General features: G+C 36.9%; 1 protein-coding gene across 7 annotated transcripts in view; it reads right to left on the bottom strand.

Moving 5' to 3' along the window:
* Window positions 1–25,606, bottom strand: part of ANKS1B (ankyrin repeat and sterile alpha motif domain containing 1B) — a 445,721-nt gene that overhangs the window by 296,144 nt on the left and 123,971 nt on the right. For all 7 annotated transcript variants that reach the window (XM_052774196.1, XM_052774198.1, XM_052774197.1 and 4 more), the window contains exon 10: window positions 19,083–19,248. In XM_052774196.1, coding sequence (XP_052630156.1) covers window positions 19,083–19,248 — 166 coding nt within the window. The remainder of the gene's footprint in view (window positions 1–19,082; window positions 19,249–25,606) is intronic.

Here is a 25,606-nt window from a genome sequence, read left to right as displayed (position 1 = left end):
TCTAGTCCTTTAAAAAGCTTCATAACTGGAATTAATAACTGGAAAGAAGACTTGCCACTTATAACCACACTGGAGCGATAGATAAACCAGCATTTTCTGATTCCGGGGTGTCCTGGTTTTGGGGATAATCAAAGATGGAAGTTTTATCAGGGATATGCTGATATCCTCCTGCTGAGAAGACAACCAAGAAACTTGCCTGGATTATGGCTCAGGAAATATTTCCTACCATTCCTGAGCTTTATCTAAAAGTGAGAGAGAGACCCAGACCCACATAAAGAATCACCTGAATCCTATTCCTTATAATAAAGAGAATTTGGGCACAGTGATCTTCCTGAAGCTTACAGAGGGCTCATTAAAACACAATTAACCCTTTCTAAGGCAGAGCAAGGAGAATCGCCTCATTACACTAAAACATATCCATAGACGGATTTCAGTGCAAGTCTTAAAACAAAATATCTGAACATTTTGTATGGAGCCAGCACTACTTAAGCTCAATTCATTTGTTGTGGGTCAATCTAGGCTGCTGGATTCCACCAGCAGTAAATTTACAAGGCAGGAGCCCAAGTCAACAAGTAAGAAGAAACTAAGAAAGATCCAAAACTGAGCAGAGCAGCTCGCAAAACAGTAAAAATTGCCCTGATTTGATACAGAGCTGCCCTGTATAAGATTTCTTGGGCAGTATGTGTGATAAAAATGTGATGTCTCCTGTACGTGGTGGACCCATTGCAAAGATTCGCAGCAATTGCACACAGTAAATTAAGCCAGGCTGCAGTTCATACAGAAATCCAGAAAAAAATTAGAAAAATCTCCTATTTTGTCAGGCAGGTAACAAAAATGTTCGTGTTTTATAGTAGCCCCAATTGAGGGACTAGGCAATTTGCCATAGTATAGGATTCAGCTTTAAAATTGTTTGAATTTGACTAAGTCCCCAAAGCAAATCTTCTCCCTTACATGACTATTCAACATGGCATAAATCTAGGAACTACAGATAAGGACAATCATCTATTTCAGGATTTCAAGGAATGAAAATTACAAGAGACATTTCAAAAGAGCAGATGGAATACTGAACAACAGAATCAGTAGGTAGCTACACTGGATGCATCAAGAGAATGGGTGGACTAAACTGTTTGAATTTGCTCTTTTAAATTTGTTTTGTTTCCCACACACTTAAACCTGAATAACCATTGTTCTGAGCAGGATTGTAAATATATATCTGCAACTGTCTTGTTGAAAGCACTTGAAGCTATAACTGGCCCAGTCTTGGATGTGGCAGCTATTTCAGGATTGTGTTTGGAATTAATTACCAGTGAAGTGCATTCCAGCGGCAGCAGGGGGTCTGCTTCGTTGTTTCTGCATCATCCAGGAGAGTTGGGCATGACTATTAGCAACTTTTTATTTCCTCTAATCACCCACCTGCACAAATAGACTTTGGAACTGCTTCAAGCTTGCATAACCCTTGTAATACCAGGCAACTGTCTGGAAAAACATCTCTCATTAAGTACTAATGAGAGATGATGGGTGATTTCCACCATTTCCTGAGTAACCTTTTGAGACTGCCTCTGCAAGCTGTTGATGTCTAATTGAGCATTCAAAAATAATGCTACATGTTGCCACATACTTATTTTTTTGTGAAATGGTTTTTTTTGTTGGCTTTTCCAGGTTTAAAAGGTTTGTAGTGAAATGACTGCACTTGCCTATGACAGGCATTTTGTAGATTTTGACATTTGCTTTGTCTCAGCATGTAGTCATGTTTCTGGAAGTTCAATGAAAAGCATAGGGTGTAGTTACAGGTGCCAAAATATTTTTGTTTACTTCAGTCATTCACTAAAAACTGGAATGCCTAGTAGTCTCATAAAAAACAAACATCCTCCAAAAAAGAACGATACACATCGGGGATGTCTGTGCTTACTTTTAAATTTAACTCATCAGTAAGAGGCCACTGAATACTATCATATGCGTGTCTTGATATTTCACAAGGCTTCTCCTATAATCCAACAAGAATAACCAAACTGTGCTGTGCAGGGAAAGTATACTTCTTTTGCAAATGCAACAGATGATTTGTGAATTAGGCTACGTTTTCAAATTATCTCAGAATATAAACTGCAAAAGGTGATGACAGTAAGTGCTCTCAAATCATTTAAATAATACTGATGGGAGCCATATTCCCCAGGGATCAGACTCAGTTAATAAAATAATTTAAGCAGTCTTGAAGATAAACCTTCCAATCCGCATCTATCTTTAGTTGCAATGAAATGAAATTTATGAACAAAGCTATATTTTCATGAGCTTCAGTTCTTCTGAAGTATCAATTAGTTAATAAAGTTCTTTATCAGAACACTGAAGTCAAAAAGCTAATCAAAGTATCTTAAAGCCAGAGACCTAGAAATGATGTTTTAAGATGTTTCAATATCCAGTTATTCTTATTTAAAGTATCTAAATTTTTGAGCAACTTCAAGGAGCTCAGCTCTCACTCTGAAAATTTTTGTTTTTAATATATATATTTACATGGAAAAAAGTATTTTGTTCCAAACCTGAAATGTATGTTGTGTCCAGTGTAACAGTACACTCATTAAGCACAAAGAATTTGTCCAACAGATAGCGTGCACTACTAATACACAGTCAAAATTCAGGGAAACTTAAAAGTCTTTGCTGTTCATTTTGAAAGCAATATGGAAACATCTGCACCAGAGTGGACCAGCTACCCAGTCCAATATGTTGCCCTGACAATGTCCAATGATTTGAGAAAGATAAAGGAAATACTGTGGATAATTTTGAAATAACCCAATCCAGTTTCCAACCATTAACAGATAATTTGTGGCACGACAGTATTAGAGTTTTTAGTAACTAAAAAAACTGAAACACTTGATTGTTTTTTTATCTCCCAATTATCTTTTTTATAATTAACATGCCAAAACAATTTTGCCATATATTACTTTTATGTATTTTTATTTACACTTAGCATTTTCTTCTGAAAAATACGCAGATTTTACCCTTTTTACTAATATACCTGCATTAACTTATTTTCTACCTGCTGCAATTTAGATGAAATTATAGGTTACAACAGTATTATATTTTTACACATTATTAAGCTTACCTTCTCACTGACAAAGCAGGATTTACATAACTTCTGCTCTGAGTATTTAGAATCTTCTATACATTTCAGCATATTTAATTTAGTTACTGTCACATTGTGCAGTTTGTCTCAGTGGTTTTCTCTTCTTTTTTTTTGGTTTTAGGTTCTCTAAGATCCACAAGCTAGCTTTGCAGATTTCTTCAAATTCTTCCTATTAAGTGTTCCCACTAATGCAACCTACTACATTTCTTACAGAGACCACAGATATGGAGTTTGGATAGACCCCTGGAATTTTTGAGCAGCTAACTATATAAAGTAACAATAAAGATAGCACAAAACGTTACATATATTGAAGAGACATGCTATTTGTATTTGCTATTGATAGCAAATGAATAAATCACAATTTCTAGACCATGCAGCCTTGGCACGTTTGTTTGACATAGAGCCAAATGAGGATATTCAGACAAGAAGGAACATTCCAAAGCAGTGGGGCAGAAATGAAGTAGCTGATCCCATCCAACCACTAATACCAAGAGAGGGATCATAATTAAGTATGTGCTTTTTTTTGCCAAGTTTTATGGAGAAATATATGGCTAAAAACTATTCAACAGTCCTTAACTTTAAGTCTTAAACTACAACAAAGAATTACTATTAAATTACACTGGAATACAGGTAAGTATTTAGCCAAAACAAAAGGGAGGATTCACAGAATTCTTGTCACTCTTACTGCCAGAGCTCATAACCACTAACAACTTCCTATTGCAAATGTCATTATTCTGTTAGAATACGAGTTACAAATTCATTCCACGTTGCATTTATCAGGCAGATATCTAACAGTTGGACAAGCAATTTATAAAATGTGTTGCTTTTTGTTTGCAATGGCTTCGCAAGGCATTTAATACTTTTGTTAAATTTATCAATGGCAAGTCCTTGTTGAAGTTATTACAGGTTGGATGAGAAAAACTCTGAAATGCACTTATATAATTGATCAGAAAAAAAGTATTTTTTTCAAATTTTACTTACACAATATTCATAGAAAGTTTTGATATTTTTTCATCATAATGTAAGACAGAAATAGATGTCAAAATAATGGAAACGCTCTCGGAGAAAAATTTAGTTTCAATCCCAACACTACTGGTAAGAAACTGGTTTTAATTGTGCTATATTATTTAAGTATCTTCCAGCAGGGCGGGAATGTTATCTGAAAGAAAAAGGACATGGAGTGAACAGCTGGAGCTAGAGTGGAAAGAATATTTTTACTAACAGTTGTGTTTAATATCCTCATCCAGAACTGATACTACCACATACAATGATATATTGTATTATAGAAAGAATAATACACCCTGAACTGGAGAAAAAAGATGAAATGGTCCCTCTGAAGACTTTTCCTGCTTTCTGAAAGCAATAAAGCAACTGAGTTTGGAAATACTCTTTCATATGGGTTCTTCCAAATCTGCAGTATTTGAAGGCATATCAGAAAAAAAGGAAGAGACTAGTTTGATATCCTACTTTGCAGTAGAAAATTATTCTACCATTAGCTACTAGTAAAGATACGCTGCATCTATACATTTGTGGATTAGCAATACAAACCTATTCCCGCCCTATTTTGATAATACAGCAAAATCCAACATCTCTTCTACACTTCAAATTTCCTTTTGAGGTGACACAAAGATGAAAATGGTATAAAAAGAACAAAGATGAAATCTCTGTGAAGTAATAGAAGGAAACTTTTTGGCAGGAAGCTACATACTGCCATCAGGACTAGCAGATGCAGAAAGGGAGACAGAAGCAGAGAAAATGGAAGTATACGAGTGTTTTTTATTTAACTTAAAATAGAACAGGAGGGTTGGTTTTTTTGGTGGTTGTTTTTTTTTTTTTTTTTTTTTTTACAGAATGCAACACTGATTACCTTCACTAGCAATCAATGTTTTTCTACTTTTTAATCATTTCTGACACTGAACAAAACAAATCTGTTCATTATGTGCAAAAATGGTTTATTCTAGTAATTGCTTAATACTTTCACAAATATTTTTATTTTAACAAAATTTAGCAAGCTCTGCCAAGATTTCTGCTTTCCAAATCTGTAAAGTTAGTAGAAAAGTTTATTTAAAAAACTCATAAAACATATCATATTCTCATGAAAAAGTGAGTTCTCAGTAGAACACAATTAAAGGTACTGAAATATTAAATACAATAACTTAAACTTTTCACAAAATTACAACACAAGTTGTTACTTACTGGAAGGAAAGACAGGAGAAATAGGGTATGAATTTTTTATTCTAAAAGAGAGTATTTGAGATATGACTCAGGTCAGTGCTGAAATAAAATTATTAGCTTGTATATTCAGTTGATTGTATAAGCTAAAAGCATAGCCCAATTTTGATGCAGTCAGTCACCAAAAAAAAAAAATTCTCCCAAAGATTGTCAGCCAGAAGGACCAGCAAAACTTTTTCAGTTTGTTTGGTGGTGACTAGAGGGGGGAGTTATTCTTATGCTACGTCTACTAGGACCATAAAAAAAGAGAGCAAGGTTACTAATTGCGTTCGTAACAAAGCCGGTGACTTTTCACTACAACTTTTGAAAGAGCAAAGCAGCTGTGTGGCAGCGGATGATCCCTACAGAGAGGGAATGACGTGAAGCAGGGAGGGGGAAGCAGGCAGAGCCGTGATCCAGAGACCTCAGTATGTGTCTGTTAGCAGAACCACCAAACTGACACGTGAATGCAGCGTATAGCTGGTCGTGAAACTTTGGACCAATTATTTTTTTCACCATATAAAAACTGATTAATCCAAACTGATTTTCTTGGGGAAATGTATCATTTTCAGGATATTTTCATCAGAAATCGTTCTTGGAGCAGGATGGAAGTCCTGGTGTGTATTTGCAAGAAAGACTAACTGGGGAAAAAAAAAAAAAGACAAAGACTGTGGGGGAGGTATCCTACCAAGCTGATCTTTTGATCATTCAGTTCGTGGGTCTGGCCGGAGCTCAGCCCTATTCTGACAGAGCAGGGCAGGGCCTGAGTTCGTATTTCTTGGTCGGACATGGAGCTGGGATGGAGCTAGGATGTGAAACGTGGGCCCAGCACTGAATATTCTCATGTCCTGTGATGCAGATATAGTCACTCATGTTATAGCCTGGTACTTAGGGTTCTCAGCTTGATCCCCCACATCCCAGGTAAGTGCCCTGATATAGGACATAGAAATAGAAGGGATTGCCCAAGTCATCAAATCTGATACCTAAATCAAAGGCAATCACATAATAACTCTGCTACAAGGCACCTGTAGACTACACATCTGTTCACCATCTATAGCAAGTCACAAAACACTCCCTAATAAACTGTATTAAACTTGCAACCTTTAATACAAAATATCAAAAGAGCCTGGAAAACTACACAAGGAGCAGGAGAGATCAGGAACACTGTTAACGTCCTAACTTTCTACAACAGCTCAGAATGTTTAGATGATCCTAAGATATGTGTATTGCAGTGTCTAATGATTCATCATTCAGAGTTGAGCAGCTTTATCACCTGAAATTGAGAGACCAATCGGGGGAGAAATTAATCTTCCACAAAAGACAGTTCTTTGTGTGATTCAAGACATATGTATATTGCATTTCCAGTGTTTCTGAAAACCAGTTTAGCTTTCTTTATAGTACTTGAACTTTATTGCATTATAGACATAAGTCAAGTGAAACACTAACTCTTCAGCAATGGATCTCTCAAATTTTAGGACTCAGTTTCATCTGAATACAAAATAGGACAATATGCAAAGTCTTGAGTACAACAGAATAAAAAGTATGAAGTCAAGGCAACTGGTTCCTCCCAACTTCTAATACGGAGTAAGATTCAACCTGAAAAGCTTTGGAGAAAATTCAATTTAAGGTTTGTAGAAAATTCACAGACGCACCAGGAGGCATATAATATTAGCTAAATGCCTATTGAAGATCTCCATGCAGTGCTATACCCACTACACAAGCTTATATTCCTCTAGAATATACCAGATGCATGCCAAATGTAAACAAATTAATGGTAAGATGAAGTTTTACTGTTACCGGTAATATCAGCAATTTGATGGGTTTTATAGCAATCTTACATCTCATATTTATTAAATTATTGCCACTTATAAAAGGTACTATCACTTACATCTGCTCAGTTATACAACAATCTCAGCAGCATGTTGAAGCATGGATTACTTACTAGAATGGAATATGTTGTGTATGGTCTGTGTATATTTCACTCCTGACTCAAAAGTACTTGCAAAGGATGCTACAACTGATAGTCATTTAACAAAGAAAAAATCAGATCCTGCTAAAAAATATTTGCATATGAGCTTTAAAATGCAAAATACCTCAAAATAATTATGTTCCTTTGAATTATTGTCTTGATTTGAAAAAGGGGTTTTGTCTGACAGCATGCAGTCAAGTGTATAATGAGATCATTCTAGCTGGTAATCACACCGGGATGGATTAAACTGAGTGTTGGTCAGAATGTGTGCAGTTTGATGAGCACTCATTTGCAAAAATTGCCCAAAACTCCCATGAAAGCTAATTTTTTTCAACTGTACTTTAATGAATAATAGTAAAAAGCAATGAAACATCAGAAAATGTTTAACACATGTCAAGCAGCAGCCTTTTCCTCTCACTTTGCAGAGAAAATGTAAGCTAGTCCTTTAGAAAGTGGAATTACTTTAACAACATAAACTTGTTCACTAGAACATACTGGATGGGTGGAGACCTGCATGTATTTTGATAACGAACTGGTCACGTGGTATCAGTCATTCCCATGTGCTTTAACTTCAGAAATGACAGAGTATTTTTAAGAATAACATTCCATTGTTAAGGATGTTACCAGCGATATTATCCAGAGGAGCATAAGATGGGGAGCAATTATCTTAATTATATACTAAAAACCTCTTAGAGGGATAAGGTTGTAAAGGAAAGTACATTAGAGCTTTGATATGTAAGAATTGATGTGGCTTGTACAACCTCAATTCAGCCTCCTTTGCATGTACGTTCTGAAGAAGTCTTTAATTATAATGCTGTTTCTCTGCAAGACCTCTGCTGCATCAAGGACATAAAGGAGTGGGGGAAATGGACAATGGAACAACCCAAATTATGGCACATTACTCTAGAAATGTGACAGGAGAAGTAATATTATGAAATGAGAGATGTAAAATATTTTCCCTAAACAAACAGAAACGCACATGAAAATATGCTCGCATGAAAATATCCAAAGGGAACATTAAATGAGAGTTACTAAAGCTAGAAATTTTTAATCAACAGATCTAATTTGTATCCAAGAGTTTAAAAAGATCTGGCAAGAAGTTATCTCAACAAATGGTGCTGTTTCTTAATAGCGCTTGGAATACTGGTAAGATTTGAGAAGACTAAAAGGAAGCTAATGGAGTAACTTTAGTAGTTATAGGCTTTCAGCCTGACATCGGGAATAATGAATAGCTGATATGGATCACCATTAATAATAAATGAAAGGCGCATCAGTCATGCAAATCAGTATTGCCTCAGAGAAACTGGACCTTATTAGTTAACCTGTTTTTTTTAAATGAAATAAGTTTGTGTAATACAAGTAAATAGAGTTAATTTGACATTCACTTTTATAATACATTTAGGTTATTAAAATTTATTAAAATGGTCTATGTTTGCAACTGAGATAATTTTAAAAAGTTAATAATGAATGGTTCCAGATGTATGTGCATGAGAAATATCCACTGTATATATCACTCACCTGCTCTTTCCAGACTACCCAAATAAAAAAAAAAAAGTAACAGTTTTATCCATATTTACCCTACAAATACCATTGAGGGTAGGAGGAGGGTCAAAAAGCCTGTATAAACCTCATTCCTCTTAATGCTCTTCATTGGGATTCTGAAAACTGCCAGTTAAATGGGCAAGAATCAGTCAAGAAAGTACGACACTAGAAAGAGCTATCATAGAATGCTTCCACTGCCTGCTTCTCAGTTTGTGATACAGAAATTAGGTTTTTCCTTTGCTGGATAAATTCTGCTTTTGTCAAAAGGCAAGAAGAGAAATGAAACAAAAAAAGCAGGACTTTTTTTATTCCCAACACAGCAAAGAGTCAATTTTTGACATAGTGGTTTGCAGTTAGAGTCTGCCACTCAAGTGATGGCAAATCAGAGGATTTCCGTTTTCTAGTTATTGTTTAATACTAGAATTTTATGATAACAGAAGTTTGTCCAAATACAAAATTGCTCTGTTTAAAATACAGAATAACTAAGGCAACAGCTGTGTTAGGGGAACCTATGGCTTTATCTCACGCTGCCCAGGACTGCTTAGAGTAGAAGCAGACGGTGGATGAACTATTAGTGAAATCTTTTATCATTTATCTTCTCTCATTTATTCATTTTTCTGTTAATACATTTATAATTTGAGTCACACTCTAATGAAAATGGTGCTTGTTTTGCACCACAGGAGTTAAATTTTATTTTTCATCTCCCTTTGTAATTTCTATCAAGAAAGCTGATTCCCCCATCGTACAAGAAATTGAAACGATAAAGAGTGGATATGTTTTCTTCTTTAAACATTAGATAGGCGATATATGCGCTGTTGGTATAACTCTACTGACAGCAGGCTACAGCCATACCAAGAAAGAATAAGGAACAGGACCTGTATACATACAGCATATATGGATCACCTAGATCTGTTTCTTAGGTGATATCAGAGACCGGTCTTACCAGAACTACCTAGGAATGAAACTTAGCCTGAAAATTCTTTCTACAGTGGTCTCACTCACCTCCTGAAACCTACCCAAAGATAATTAAAATGGGTCATAGCATTCACATGCTGTCAGAATGTGATTTTAGGGAGGTAGCTAACTGGGCAGAAATCAGAGATGCACACCACACCGACCCATCTACAGCCACTTCCAACTACAACAGCATTATAGCACATTAAGAGGTATCCTCTCCTGATTTTGGACAAAGTCAGAAGAAAAGGGAAATATTCTCACAGACAGTACCTCATTTTTCATCTTATGCTACAAGATACACATTTTTTCCTTATCTTATATCAATACTTAATTGACCAATTCCTAATTTTAATAAAGGCCTGTCTTTTGGAAGAAGATATATACAGTGAAAATCTAACCCAGCTGAAATCAATGGCAAAACATGTCATAACATCAGTGAGGTTAGGAATATATGCCAGCCTCTGAGACTCAGATCACTCGAACACCTACTGGTCAAAATCGGGAGGTTAATAACACCTGTCAACAAAATAGTAATCAACACAGGACCAGAAACACAAGTGAACAGTGGTCCTCTAAGTGCTATAGTACTAAAAAAGCTAATAAAAAGCATCCTAATTGTACTCCAAGAACTATGATAATAATATCAGAAATACAGAAAATGGGTATGAAAATGTCATTATGCTAAAACAGAATTCCCGAGCTGCCCATATTTTGGGGATTTGTACTTAAAGAAAATAAGGACTATAAAATGCCAGAAAAGACTTAAAAATAGAAAATAAATTATAAATTTATAATTTATGTTATAGGAACAACTATATCAGCAAGCAGTCTCCAGGCATAATTTTCAGAAATCTTTTCTTTTGCTTTTTTGAAGGGTGCTTAAAACAAGTACTAGCTGTACTAAAGAAAAAAAAAACCAACAAAATGCATGATAGGAGAGCTATTGTATATTTTATTCTTCCATCAGCACTCCCTTAACCTTTATTAAAATGCCATGTGAAATTAAAAAATCTGAACTGCAAACATATGCTAGTGCATTAGACAAAATTGCTTCTGATAAGAAGCGTGCTCTCTATCCTGTGGCAGTAGGAATGACAAATATGAAATGTGTCATCACTGAAACTCAGTCAGGAGGTTAGTTTGGTTTCTAATACACTATGTTCTGGCAAAGATTTGTATCTTGAAGCTCTGTGATCCTTATATCTTTATAAATTAACCTGTTAAAAGAAGTAAATGGAGAAATTCTGTACCACAGCCAAATTCTCTCCACATGGCTCAAACACAGGTTAAAGGAAGACAAAGAAGAGCAGAGCAGAGAAAAAAGTATGTATAGGTCTTATAATTAAGGCTGGGCATTATATTTCACAATGAATAAGTTGTTGACTGAAAAACACAGCTGAAAACTGTTTGGTAATTTCCAATTTTCACTTTAAATTTCACTAAAAAGTTAAATAAACAGCAAAACCGAAAAAAATATTTTCAGCTGGACTAAATATAACATTTAGTTGAAAAAATATATGTTCAGTTCAACTACTTCAGGTCTTCTTATAATCCTCATAACTTCGCTCTCCTCTTCTTACACAGAAAAAGAGAAGGATACTAGGGCACAGAACGTAGATAGTATTATCCAGATTTCTATGGAGGCCAGTACGTCACATGGATGCATACGTACAGAACTAAGACAAAATAACTTGAACATACTGTGATACAGAGTACACACCTTTGGAAGCCCTCTATGCAACGCTTTACCGCCCTTTGGAGTCCTCGAGCCACCATGACAAGGCAGTAAATATAGACACGCATGAGGGCAATAAGAGATTTTCAGAATCATTCAGAGGCTGCCCAGAATTGCTTCTTGAAGAGTTGCTGGAGAGCTCTGAGTTAGCCAAAGACAGTATGTTTAGGGTTCCTCTGTCTTGACTTCAGTGGGCCACGAATACACTGAGGTTGGGAATGAGAAGCTGCTTAATCATTAGCACAGAAATCACTGGTTCTGAAACGGGCTTCTACTCAGAGCAACAGGCACAAAACCCCACCTATTTTTAAGATGTATCTTGAGAGGTTTATTAAAGGAACTACACAAAGGCTAGAACCTGGCTTTTCTCCGTTTAAGGGGAGTATCTTCATCACATCAGGGCACCGTGATACTCTTCTAATTGTCCTTCTCATGGCCTATGAATCTTTTTCTGTGCTAAAGGTAAAGGGGGATTAGACTGTATAAAACACCCTGAGAACTGGGAAGTTTTACTTAATAATGGGAGCATTTCTCTAAGGCCAAAAAATTACTTAGAAAAGAAACCATTTGCTGCCTAAGAAAGACTTCAGCTATTAGGTTGTTATGGAAACACAAGCCTCTTTTGTGAGTTACCTACTCCACTAAACCGATGCGTGGCTCCCATTACGATACACACCTATGCTTTGTGGTCCTTATTGACAAGCTCTGAGTAGCTCTTCACTTCTCACTCGACATACAGATGAATTATACTTTGGAGATATTTTCTCCTTGAGTAATAGATGGAAGAATAAGGGACATGGATTATCATTCATACACCATGTCAGGCCCTGAGGCACTAATAAGCTTTGCTGGCCCTGACCAGCCTTCTGAGGTCCTCCGTTCACATCCCCCTCCCTGGAGACACCATTCCGGCTCCGCCTGGAGCCTTTAGTTCCCGGCCAAGCTATGCCGAAGGACGGCCTGTCTTGTGCTTATTTATGCCCATGCCCTGTGCATCCAGACCCCAACTCGCGGGCTGACTTCCCAGCTTGGCCTTAGACCTGCTCTTGTCATCATGAACCTTCCTGGCCATCGCTGGACCTGATCCTGAGCTATGCATTGACTTTCTAGCTTGACTTTAGGTCTACCTCAAACTTGCTTGGTGATCTGGGCTCTTGGCTGAACCTGGCCACGATCTCTAGGTCTGCCCTGCTCTTGGGTGGTGAGATTGGGCCCTGACTAGTGAGGCCCCTGCCCCACCAGCCACGGTAGTCCCCTTCGCTCCTGCCTCCCCATCCCTGAGGGAGCAGCTGGCCCTTGCTGGTCCCTGACGCATCAGGCCTGAGACTTAGTACTTGGGAAATTCAACATTCTTAGCAGGGAGGCAGTAACGATCTCGAATATGCACCACACCACCAAAAGCTTTCATGGACAGTCAGTTGCTGCAGAAACATTGGTGTCAAATCAGCCTAATTTCATAGACTCCAGCTATTTTCAGATGGTTCTAGACCAACTGTTATATATTGCAGTCACTCTGCTTGATAAGAGACTCCCTCCTCTATTATGTTCTTCTCTCTACACAGCCAAGATGATCTTTCTTGATCACTGAAAGTATTTAATCCTGAGGAGTTAGACCGTGGGTCATGTGTTTAAGTGCACTATATTCTGCTATCTCTGGTTTAAAAAGCGTGCTTAAACGAAATACAGCTCTACTAGCAGTCCTTCTGCTTGAAGCAATTTGGCTAAGTGGACTTTGGAAAGGTTAGTGAATGATCCTTCAGATCAATTATAGTTTCAAAATGATGAAGCATGGGTGTCTAAGGCTACTTTTGAATTCTATTCATCCAGGCAATTTTGTATATCTGGCAGTGTGATGGTTCCTTTTTGTGGCCACTTTGCACAGGTTTGCTTATGGCTAGGAAATAGCACAAAAGGGAAGGCATAAATTCATTAAACAAGAAAAGATGCACTTGCTATCTTAGTCTCAATCCGGAGAACTGAAATGTCCAAATATTCAGGACAGGTGCTGCAAGTATTTGTTACTGAAGTCAGTCAGAAACTGATGACCTGACAAATAGCACTTTATTTACCAAGCCAAGTATTTAATGATTTTCAGAACTATGTAGAAGTTTCATATTTTAATTTTGATAGAAATGTTAACACAGCTAAGCTATTTTTCAGCTCAGGTTTCTAAAGAACTGTCTCCTAGATATCTGTATGAGACTGCTGACACAGTGTTATACAGTAGACACAAGAATGCAAGCAGAGGTGAGCTGACACACTGGCTACAAATTTTCAGGTTCATTTTCACTGTTATGACAGGAGAGGGATGCCAGGCTGAGAAAGCAAAAATCCCCTAACGTTGCAGTAGATAGGCCAGCTTGGGGACAGTTTGACATGTTGTAATAATTCAGTGACAAGCATTTTTTGTTAGTTCCCCTGCTGTGATTATGAGGCTATAAGAAAAAGGTATCATTAATTACAGATTTATTATCTTGCATGGTCCTCCTTACAAGTTACTGGCATTTAAGTGCGAATTAAATAATTTTTCTAAATAAAAAAACCATCATGACTGACAACAGCAAGATTTCTCCAAAGTACATTTAGCTGGGTAGATGACCAGAATAGCTGCTAAGATATCTCTTTCTTTATGTTTCAACTCCTTCCCTTGTGTTTGCCTGCTACAGGCTAGTGGCAACACATCACATATCTGAGGACATTTTTATCCCCTTGACAGAAGCCATTTCTTAGATGTACCTGGGTAGAGTAATTGTACCAGAGCTAGCCGTCTTTAAAATTGCCGACTTGGGAATTGCTGACCATGTGGCAGCTGAGACCTCAGCATATGTGAAACCCCTAAGTATTTACCTTATTTCTCAGGTGGATTTTGCAGCCCACACTGAGCTCTGCATTGCTATAGCTGAACTGTTTCCAGAGCTGAAGATGGCTCACTAAGGTCTCCTCGACCTGCAGCCACAGTAAAGTAACATAACTGGAAAAAATAGCTCCTTGATCTAGAAATCCCTTATCCAAGGATGATTTTCATGCAGTTTAGGAACAGCAATGTCTCTTCCTGTTATTGAGATTCTGTATTAAAACCTTTGTTAATCTGCATGGACGGATCAACTTTACCAAAGGAGGATTTTTTTTTTTTCCCCACTAAGTTATTCATGACAAACAGAGTTTGAAAAGTCCTCTCTAATTCCTAATGACACTCAATGAGACCTAAAAATATTTTAAGTAGTACTGGTCATCATTCATTATTATTAAAAATTTAGCATGTAGACTGCCACCTGGTCTCACTCCTAGGGAGTTTCTGCAGTAGAAAATAGAGGGGCAGACTGAAAGAGATATGATCTCTCTATTGGCTATGGACACACACTTAACTCCAATTAAAAAAATATATTTATTAACATTTCTTCTGTAACATAGCTCAGGTTTCATTCAATATTTCTGCTAAATAAAGTGTATGACATTACGAAGTATGGTACAAAATGGCCAAGCTACCAAGGATGCAAGTTAAGCCTGTAAGGGTCTTCAACATCACAGGCTCAAATGCAGTGTGGTGCTGCACTTAAAGTTCTGTTACCAGCATTCTAGACACTAGATAACTGATCAAAAACACACTGTTGTGGTTTAACTGCTGCCAGCCACTAAGCACCGCGCAGCCTCTCACTCAGTCCTCCTCCTGCCCGCAGTGGGATGGGGAGGAGAATCGAAAACAAGTAAAACTCATGCATTGACATAAGAACCGTTTGATAATTGAAATAAAAATTAATAATAATATTAATTGTAATGAAAAGGAAGATAATAAAGAGAGTGAAATATAACCCAAGAAAGACAAGTGATGCACAATGCAGTTGCTCACCACTTGCCAACCGATGCCCGGTTAGTTCCTGAGCAGCTATCCGCCCCTCCCAGCCATCTCCCCCCAGTTTATATACTGGGCATGACATGACATGGTATGGAATACCCCTTTGGCCAGTTTGGGTCAGCTGTCCTGGCTGTGTCCCCTCCCAACTCCTTGTGCCCCTCCAGCCTTCTTGCTGGCTGGGCATGAGAAGCTGAAAAATCCTTGACTTAGTCTAAACACTACTGAGCAACAACTGAAAACATCAGTGTGTTATCAACATTCTTCTCAGACTGAACCCAAAACACATTTTACCAGCTACTAGGAAGAAAATTAACTCTAACCCATCCAAAACCAGGGCACACACTAGCTTCATGAAGATATTTGACAATGCCTACTTTAGCATTAGAATTATCCAGTGCCTTGAGCTTTAGCCATTCATTAAAAGTTTATACCTTTTCCAAGACGATTTGTTGCTACAGTTCACAAAATTGTTATATCCTTAAGATCAAAAGGGCAATACTAATGCATGCCTTATGAACTAATAAAATTTTATGGTTATTTTTCAAGGTTAAATATATCATGTGATTTCTTTTTTTAACGGAAGGGCAGTCTGAAAATTAAAATGACTAGTAGAAATGTCTAATTTAAGGAATGAGGATACTGTTCTGGAACAGCCCAACAGAAAGATTAGTAAGATTGATTCATAAATCAATTCATTTATGAAATTAATTTTATGAGATTGATTTATGACATTTTAAATCCAAATTTATATTTTATTTACCAGAATAATTTGTCTCAGTGCAGTATTTCAGAATATTCCTATCAAGTCTTAACTGTTAGTTTAAAAGCAGAGATACTGAGACAGAGATGCTAACACACTCTGCCAACCTTGTCCTATCAATCTACCACAGAAACAAAGAACAGCTGAACTTGAACTCAGACACACACGCACAGTCTTTTTTGCTCTTAGATTAGTCCTAATTAGAAGCAATTATTTTAACTGCCAGCATAAACCAATAATGTAACTGTTGTTCTTCCCATATAAACCTAATTTCTTGCAAACAGACATAACACACAACATAGGATTTCAGAAGTGGAAGTAACGAACTTTACGACTACTTTTATTTCCTTTCTGTTCAGTTTTTCTCCCTTATATCTAACAGTCCTTCACCATTTGGTGCATGGAGTTCTCATCCTCTGCTATTCCCTACCAGTTCATATTATTTTTAATTTTCTGAATCTTATTCTGGGAGAACTACAGAGCAGTCTGGTTTTTTCCCCCAGTAGATCAGAGAACGGTGACTGACAAGGTGACTGTTCCCAACCTGTTAGGAGTTTACTGGCAGGGCAGATAATAGTTAGAACATGCAGCTCTACAGCTTGAAAGGCCAGCCAGAATGACCTTTCCTCTCAATACAGGAAAGGGGAATTTTCAATCACTGTGTGCAGTCAGTCTCACTCCTACTGCCAAGAGGTAGTAATGCCCCAGACAGTGGGGAGAGCTGATCAGTGTCCTACCACCTAGGGAAAGGAGACTGACAGATGCAATTTTATGTTCAAAGTGCTGCCTCATGCTCTGAAACGAACTCTACACATGACATAGTACAGCAATTTGAAACAGTATTCCCAAAGTCAGCGTGTCTCAGTGATAGAAAAACAGGGAAATTCAGGAAAAACAGCATGCAAATTAGATATGTTTTAAATGAATGATCTCTGCAATCATACATAACTTATTCAAGCAATAAATCTGTATGAACTGAAGTGGCAGGCTGACATGCACATACAATTATGCATAGTGTTAAGTACCTTACAACTGTGAGCGACATGGTTCATTTCATTTGGGCCATTTGTAGTATAACAGCCAACGTGATTACAGATATGGCTTACAAGCCAGGCCAGTTAGAGAACTACTACATTCATGGCTTAAAATAAAAATCACATTTTGGAATCTGCTTATCTATAGAGCCAAATATTCTTCCCAATAAAATGTCGAGGAAAAGATCATAGTGGTATATGGAAAACTAAGACGGAAGGAATTATAGCACATTTGTATTGTGAACTCATTGACCTTGTTATTATAAAGATGATGGGTGCCCTCATGAATGTCCTACAGCTTCCTTGGTTATTCTCTGGGCCTCTGATACGCACCATATTTAACCATAAACAAAACATATTTCCAGATTAAGACCTAAAAATGTCCTTTTTAGGATCTGTTTTTCATACTGATCTTAATGGACTTACTATGCCTAAGAAAAATGCCTATGTTCAGCAGACAGCACACTTCCAAAGCCTGGTATTTTAATACTAATTACAATGGAAAGCTTTGTAGTTGAGCCCTATTGCTACAGAGGCAGATAATGAACTCAGTTGGCCAATTTATGGGGTAGGGGTATGGCAATCTTCCCATTGCAATAAGTATGTTTATGGTGATTAATCAAGTAGAAATCTGAAAAACAAGGATAATTTGGCATTTTCTTGCTTTACTGAACAACAACCCGTAATATTGTCCTGCACAGTCTGCTAATTTTTTAGATTATCAGAGCCAAAAAGCCATCAACAAAATAAACCTTCAGTTACACAAGTAGTCATGCTGATGTTCCAGTCAGATTCTGGTCCACCCTGTGCAACTACGCTATAAAGATGCTATCCTGTTTTGTGCCACCTCTTAGATCACAGTTCATAACGCAGGTCCCCTCAAGTCTTCTTTAGCCCAAATTTTATGGAGAGGTGGGAATTATGATCCACTCCACCTCACCTTGCAGATTCCAAAGCTGTATCTGGATATCTGGCCCTTATATACTCTGCCTGATATAGCTCTGGCACTCTTCCAATACTAGTTCAGCTGCGAAATCAAGAAGGTGCTTCCCCTTACACAGACTAGATAGGTAACATGATGTTAGTCAACAATCATCTGTCATTCTTGTATATTTCCCAAATCACGATTCATAATCAAGATAGCAGAGGTCAAAAAGTCAATTGCCCACTTCAAATAGGTCTGTGCTGCCGAGAACTGTCATTTGTCAAAGCAGACTCTCAGTTCAATTACTTAAAGTGAAATGATTATATTCTGAAATTCCTGTACCAGGTGGTGACTAATGAGTTCAAACAAGGGTAATGGAAGAGAGCATATAATTTTGGAGAACATAAACAGTCCTTACAGATAATATCATTCATCTGACTCAGCCTAATTCTATTGTTTTTTAACTATTGTAACTCATTGCTATTCAAACTGTATAATACAAACAGCAGTCTGCCAAATGGTCATTTAATATTCCTATCAATTCTCATTCACTGTTTCATTTTCAAAACTGGAGCAGATCTTCCTTTATGTAACATGAAAATACAGAGTACTTTAAATTTTGAATTAATTCTAAAATGTTGTTGCTAAGCATTTCATTAAAATCAGAAACAGGTTAGTAAATAGATTGCTGCAAAAGGCCGGGCTTAAAGAAATTGGATTTCTAATTTGGCTTTTTGCAATCTTATATTTATCTAGGAAGTTATTTAAGCCTCTGCTTTGTTTTCCTTTCTATAGCATCTTGCTGTTAATCTTTATTCTGATATTAAGCTCTTACAGTGGCTATAGAAGACTATAATTATGCTGTGATGAGAGTAGCGTATTCTTAAAAATATAAACCTATACCTTCTACATATAATTCTATACCTTCTATAACATTACACTTACACCAAAGACTATGTAAAGGATTATTTGGCGATTTACCTGGTCTCGAGGAAGGAACTCTTGCTATCTCTAGGGAACAAGGTTTTTTGGTCACTGCTATGTCTATCGAATCACAAAGACTGCTGTCATTTTCTGAAGGAACTGCATCCAGAGGTACAGAGGGTATTGCTTCCAATGCATAACCTCTCTTCTTTGAATAAGATTCCTGAAATGCAAAAAATTTAAGTAGGTAAGAGAGATGTTTCTCAGGTGACACAGGAAAAGATCCAGGTTCAATAACTCTGGCTAGCAGGGTTTAAAATTCAGCAAATTAAATACCACGTTCTGCTGAAATCCAAACTGTAACAGACTGGAAGAATTACTTGCGTGCTAGAAGAGAGCACTTGTTTCTTTAAAATTTTCTGCAATATAGTTCTTATTTAGTTACAGATATGTCTTTATTCATCAAACTATGTATTTAGCAAAAGCTCCAACATAAATGGTCTTGCCACACCTGCTTTGCTAGATTCTAATTCAGGGGATGTCTCTTATTCAATTTTTTAATTATATTTCATGAAAGTGACAATTACATTAACCACTGCAATTACTTTCTCTCTGGGGATGGTCTTACAATATGTTTATATTATATAAGAAAGCTAAAGATAGGCCATCTACATTTTGGTGGCAGAATCCCAGGTTGAGAATGAAGATGAATTACTGCTCTATATTTGAGTGAACAGCAACAATGGCACAAGATCCTTTAACAGTGATACATATATATAGTGAATTCCCATCATCAGCAAATGTTGAGGGAGGGGAAAAAGGGAATTAGTCAGAAGTTTTGCTGGTACATTAAACTGTCCAATCAAGCAGACTGTCTCTGCTTTAGAACATGAATAAGAAGATACTATACAGTTTCACCAGAGTTTCTTGATTTGTGATTTTTTTTTTTTTTTTAATCCCAGCAGAAAGCAATTGCATGGGCAAAGACATATTTCCACATCTTTCTTACATTGGACATATGGAAAGTCAAGCACCACACAAATCAAATATGATGTAATAAAACGCAAAAGGCCAGAAAGCACCCTGACAGTTAGATATTATCATAGCACTACTCAGAAAATGATTGCAGAATGTGATGACTAGCACAGGGTGTGGAATAACAATTTCTTCAACAAGAACTCCTCATATTACCTAAGGTAAACTATGGCTGTAGATAACAGTCCTTTTTTTAGGTAAATGATTTAGACTGTTAGTGGATCGTTATGCTACCGAACTTTTTCCAGTTTTTCCTGCTCATTGTGTTGTGACCTGACTTTTTATGAGTTCACAATCTGGTAATAACTCAAGGCCTCTCGAAGGATAGGCTTGAGATGGCAGCAACAGGAGCTCTGCTTCAAAATTCTACTTGATGACTTCAGTAGAACCAAATTTTAAATCCTAGGTTAAACCACCACTGAATAAAGAACTTGAAAATGAATACTGGAAACAGTGAACAGGGGAAAAAAATATACAAAATAAACAGAATACTAACAAGAATTTGTAATAAAAAATGAGTACGTACTAGCAAACAAGATTAGAAGCCAGTGTTCAAAAAACATGCCTAAAAGAGTAATGTGATTGTGTCTCTACCTCTTTTACCCTTTCCTGTCAGAGTATAAGCTCTTTGCATTAGCAATCTTACTGGCATATAATAGTAACTAGTTTCAGCTAGCAGACTCTAAAGATGTAACAAGGAATTGGAAAAGTTTGTAAGTGGGCTTACTGCAGCTCCAAATACAACTTTTTAAACTTAAGTGATCTCATTCCATAAATGAAGTCAATAGAAAATTATTTCTGTAGCCCACATCCTCAAAAAGAAAGAAGCATGGCTATTAGGAAGAGTACAACTGAAATCAAGAAGTTTACAAATACACAGTTTTATCACTAGAATAAATATGCATGAGTTGAAACCTTAGGTTTAAATCACAGAAGACTAAAAACCTTGTAGTTTATAAATAACAGCACTGTTGACTCTGTATTACATTCCTGCCTTTTTATCACAATAAATATAGAAAATATTTCTCCCTAGACTGCGCTGTGTAATGTGGAGGCATCAAAGCAGCTGAACTGCAACTGCAGAACAAGAGGAAGATTCCTTCCTACCTTGAAAAAAAGGAATTTCTACCTTGTCCATTAAGTCTGCTGTAAACAGTCAGAGGCAAAAATGTATTTACCAAAGCAACGACTAAAACAGCAGACTTAGTTTAATCCTTGTAGATGCAAGTTTCTATAAGGGTAAGTCAGAATGCCAAACCCCTAGTAATAGTAAATCTGCCTAGAGAAGCCCATGAAGAAATACCACGGCCTTAAGACTGTCACCAAACACCAAAGTGAAACCCTGCTCAGCTCCTGAATTCAGCTACATTAAAAAAAGTTAAAAATTGATATATGAAACATAAGAATAGACATAAAGTAGGATCCCATGTGTATGTCACCCAATATTCTGTCTACAAAGGCAGCCAACAGTCAGTGCTGGCTTAGAGAACAGTGAAACCAGCACAAGACCAGGACAAGGACGTAGCAGGACTTCTCCTACAACCCTCTGAGGGTCCCACACTTCAGAATCAAAAGGTGCTGACTTTGTTTTGCATGTCCACCAATCAAACTTTCTAAAATTACCTTCTCAAGTTGCCTTTACAGCACACGTCACTTTACAGTTTGCATGCACCCCATTTGTTTTTAGCTATCTCACCAAGCTTGAAATCCCTAATTCTTGTACTTCAGAAGGCAACGAGTGGTTGTTCTTTACTTATCCTCTCCTTGCGATTTCACAGACCTCTGTCACACTTCCCTTGTCCTCTCCTTTAGGGCATGAGAAATTCTGATCTACTCACCCAGCTGTTTCAGGCTTTTGACCATCCCTGTCACCCCTCACCCTCTCAGTCTTCAGTGATGTGACAAGGATCAGATTTTCACATGGCATTCAAGGCGAGGGCTCACCAAGTACTCATGCTGACAGTGAAGTTCCCTCTTTTGTACTCTAGTCCTTTCCTAATTGCTCTTAACTTCCAATTTGATCTGCTAAATGTTATTCAACATTCTGTAATTAACATTGCAAGAATATAAATGTCAGAAGAATGAATAAAAATGATGGGGTTACTGAGAAAATGGTTGGAATGTAAATTACTGACAAGTAAATTCTTCCCAGATCTCTCCCTAATAAAGCAAATATGATAATAGTATGCCAAGCAGAACTTAAATAAGCTAGAGTCAAAAAAGAATTGCTAATACTTTAAAAAGTCTGGAATTCTATCAACTGATTAAGCAAAGACAATAAGCCTCAATTAAAAACTGCACAGGTAGCAAAAAACCCCAAACTTCTCAAGCAATGTGAAGTCTTCTGGTTGCTGCCATGTGTTCTCCATTTTGCAGGTACTGAGTATATTCTAGAAATTTTTAAGCTCTAAACTAATTTAAGTTAGATGTCCACAGATGACAAAATTATGTTAATATCAGGCATCGAGCAACGCAATTCTGGGTTTTTTTCTAAGATTAAAAGCTCTTCAGCATTCTTCTCAATAATATCAGTTCTGTTGTCTCACCTCACCCACTGCAATGAGCAGTAACTACAGTAATCCTACATGTCCTAGATATTTTCATCTGCATAATAAAACCTTCTAGAAATACTCTTCCATTATAGTTGAATAATCTTTAGTCCCAAAATCAAAATAATCCAAGTTTAATTTTTTTTAAATTAGAAATTATTCAATCTTGAATTTCTGTAAACTATTCCAAAAAGTTGAAGATGACACACATAACTGGCCACCACTATTAAGTCCGAATTAGTTCTTATTTGAAATTACAACTTCATAAAAGTAATGTGCTGGGTTGCTGGTACATTAAAATAAGTATGTTTGTGGAAAAGATAAACACACATACACAATAGAAGTGACAGAAAAAGAGAAGAGTAAGAGCAGGTGAGTCACTGGGAAAGCATTAAAGAACAGTTGCCTATACCGATAAAATACAAATTAGATTTTTGCCTTGTAGAAAGAAGGCCCTCAACTCAGAGGCCTCCAGCCAGCTGGGTCTCTTCTGAGCATATGCTCGGTGGTATAATACCTATCATATATAATCTGAAACCTAAACAGGGCTAGAAAATATAAAGGGGGGCGGTGAGGATGTGATTGTTGATCAGTAGGAATGAATTTGCTTCTAAAAGTATCTATATGGCAATTGCAAATGGTTATATACAAGTGTGAAACAATATTCCATAACAAAGAGTAAATCTTCAAAAACTGCATGATGTTGAGTTAGGCCTTTTCTTCTACGTTTCTGCCAAGCTGCTCACTACTCTTGCTTCTACCTTCTAGATACTCTTGCATTCCTTTTAAGAATCAATCTGAATGATGTATGCTCAAGGACTGAGACATAAGCAGTATATACAAATTTGTGTTTGTATGACCTAAGAATAAAACGATAGAGGCTCAGTAGGCATCTAATCTGAACTGACATTCTGACAAGAGAGAATCTGTATTTAACTGAAAGTTTTTCCTATCATCCATCTCCTTTCCTACAGAAATCAGGTCAGTTGAAGTTTTATTACTTCACTGGAACATGGGACAACACAGCAGAATCAGACATAACTGCCAGAGGAGCAACAGCAGAAAAACTGTTCTTTAAAGATGTACTGTTACATCTCATTCATCACCGTGATAATTCATGTAGGTATGTTGTGTCTCACCAGGCAATTACTAACTTATTTATAACTTATAAATTCTAAATTTATGAACCTCCTGGAGTCTAGGCTACTCACAGTTGAAGGCTACACTGTATCCTGTTATTGGAAAACTTACTAGGTCTGCATTTGCTTAAGTCTCTCTTTTGATATATTACTTCCTTGTCATTAAGCACTAACTGTCCTCACAATTTATGTAAGACACCTAATAAGAATCACAAAGATTAGAAGAAATAGTTATTTTAGCCCTAAGGCACTTTTTTAGTAAGTATGGTGAGCAAGAATGCCCCTATGCATATTTATACTTGAAAACATAAATTAAGGATACTAGTTTAGAAAAAGAATGATTAAGGGGCAGTTTCAATGGTCTTAAATTATATTTTCAGATAATTCAGACTTCAAAGAAAACTTTATGGCTATAATTATTGATTATCTGCAAACATATAAGAACAAGAAGTGAAAGATACCCAGGGTTTCCTTTCTTCTGAATAATAAACTTTAAAGGAGAAATATTCTCATAAATGTAGAAAGGAAGAACGCAATTTGTCTGCCGTCTTCAGAAAACTTCTTTTTCATTTATATAGATAATGAAGGACTACTATTCAATTCTGACATAGCCCTTGAGACCCACCAGAGTATTGTATCTTCTCCCCTGGCTTGCTGCACGCCAGAGGACCAGCATGAAGAATCCAAGTGGCTCTTCTTTCATCATAGTGGGATAAATTCTGCCTCGTTGTTCTTCAGGAGACTACTATGATACTTCTATCAATAAAACTTTGGAGAGTTATTGATCCTAAATGCTCCGTCAACCCAAAGCTAATGATTACCATGAGAGTGAGCAATAACTATTGCATTTATGCCATTTATGTCATCGAATTCTAGAGTAGTTTGGGTTGGAAGGGACATTTAAAGGTCATCTAGTCCAACCCCCCTGCAATGAGCAGGGACACCTTCCACTAGACCAGGTTGCTCAGAGCCCCATCCAACCCAATCTTGAATGTTTCCCAGGATGGGGTACCTACCACCTCTCGGCAACCTGTGCCAGTGTTTCACCACTCTCATCATAAAAAATTTCTTCCTTCTATCTAGTCTGAACGTGTTTGCATCAAACATACTTCCTGATGTTTGTAAACAGACCAATATATAACATTGTTGGATTGGGACACTTCACACTGAAATATTCATGATAAGTAACCAAAGGCTGCTGAGAGGAATCAAGAATTCAAGCAAGAAAGAAGTCCTGACCAGTCACTGAAGAGCATTAGGATAGTTTTTTTGACATGCAGCAAAGCGGTGGGGAGAATGCCCAAACCTGAAGGGGTTTGTGTGACTTTGTCACACTAATGTACTGAGCAAAAAGAATTGAAAGTATTTCCTATGTCATCATAACCCCAAAACACAATTAGGTGGTGAAATATTTATTTTGACCACCTCTCATTGAAAGAAATCAGGAATATTACTATAATTTTATGGCTAGTAAAAACACTGTTATCTACTACTAATAATTTAAGCAAAGTAATTTTTATAGTATCGTGTAATTAGAATAATTTTTCATGAGTCAAACTATGATAAATGTTCACTGTTGTGACAGCTAGAAACACTTGAATATGTAATTTGTCATAGAACAGATAATAAGGTTCACTTCATGATATATTACAGAATCTGGAAAATCCCCAATAATCTCATTCAAGGGTAGTGACACTGGAGGATCTACTCTGGTCTGCACAAAATATTTATAATATAGATTTTAAAAGGGTATTTTCTTTTACTCCCTCACCAAGCATCTGAAACAGTGAGTTTGCTGTTGTAGGAACAATACATGTCCAGAGTTATCTGAAATAATTCTTTCCCTCCAGCACCTGAA

This window comes from Harpia harpyja, chromosome 23 (genome assembly GCF_026419915.1).
Source record: "Harpia harpyja isolate bHarHar1 chromosome 23, bHarHar1 primary haplotype, whole genome shotgun sequence".
NCBI classification, from domain to species: Eukaryota; Metazoa; Chordata; class Aves; order Accipitriformes; family Accipitridae; genus Harpia; species Harpia harpyja.
Note: the sequence above shows the minus strand (reverse complement) of the source record. Positions and strands in the feature narration are given on the sequence as shown.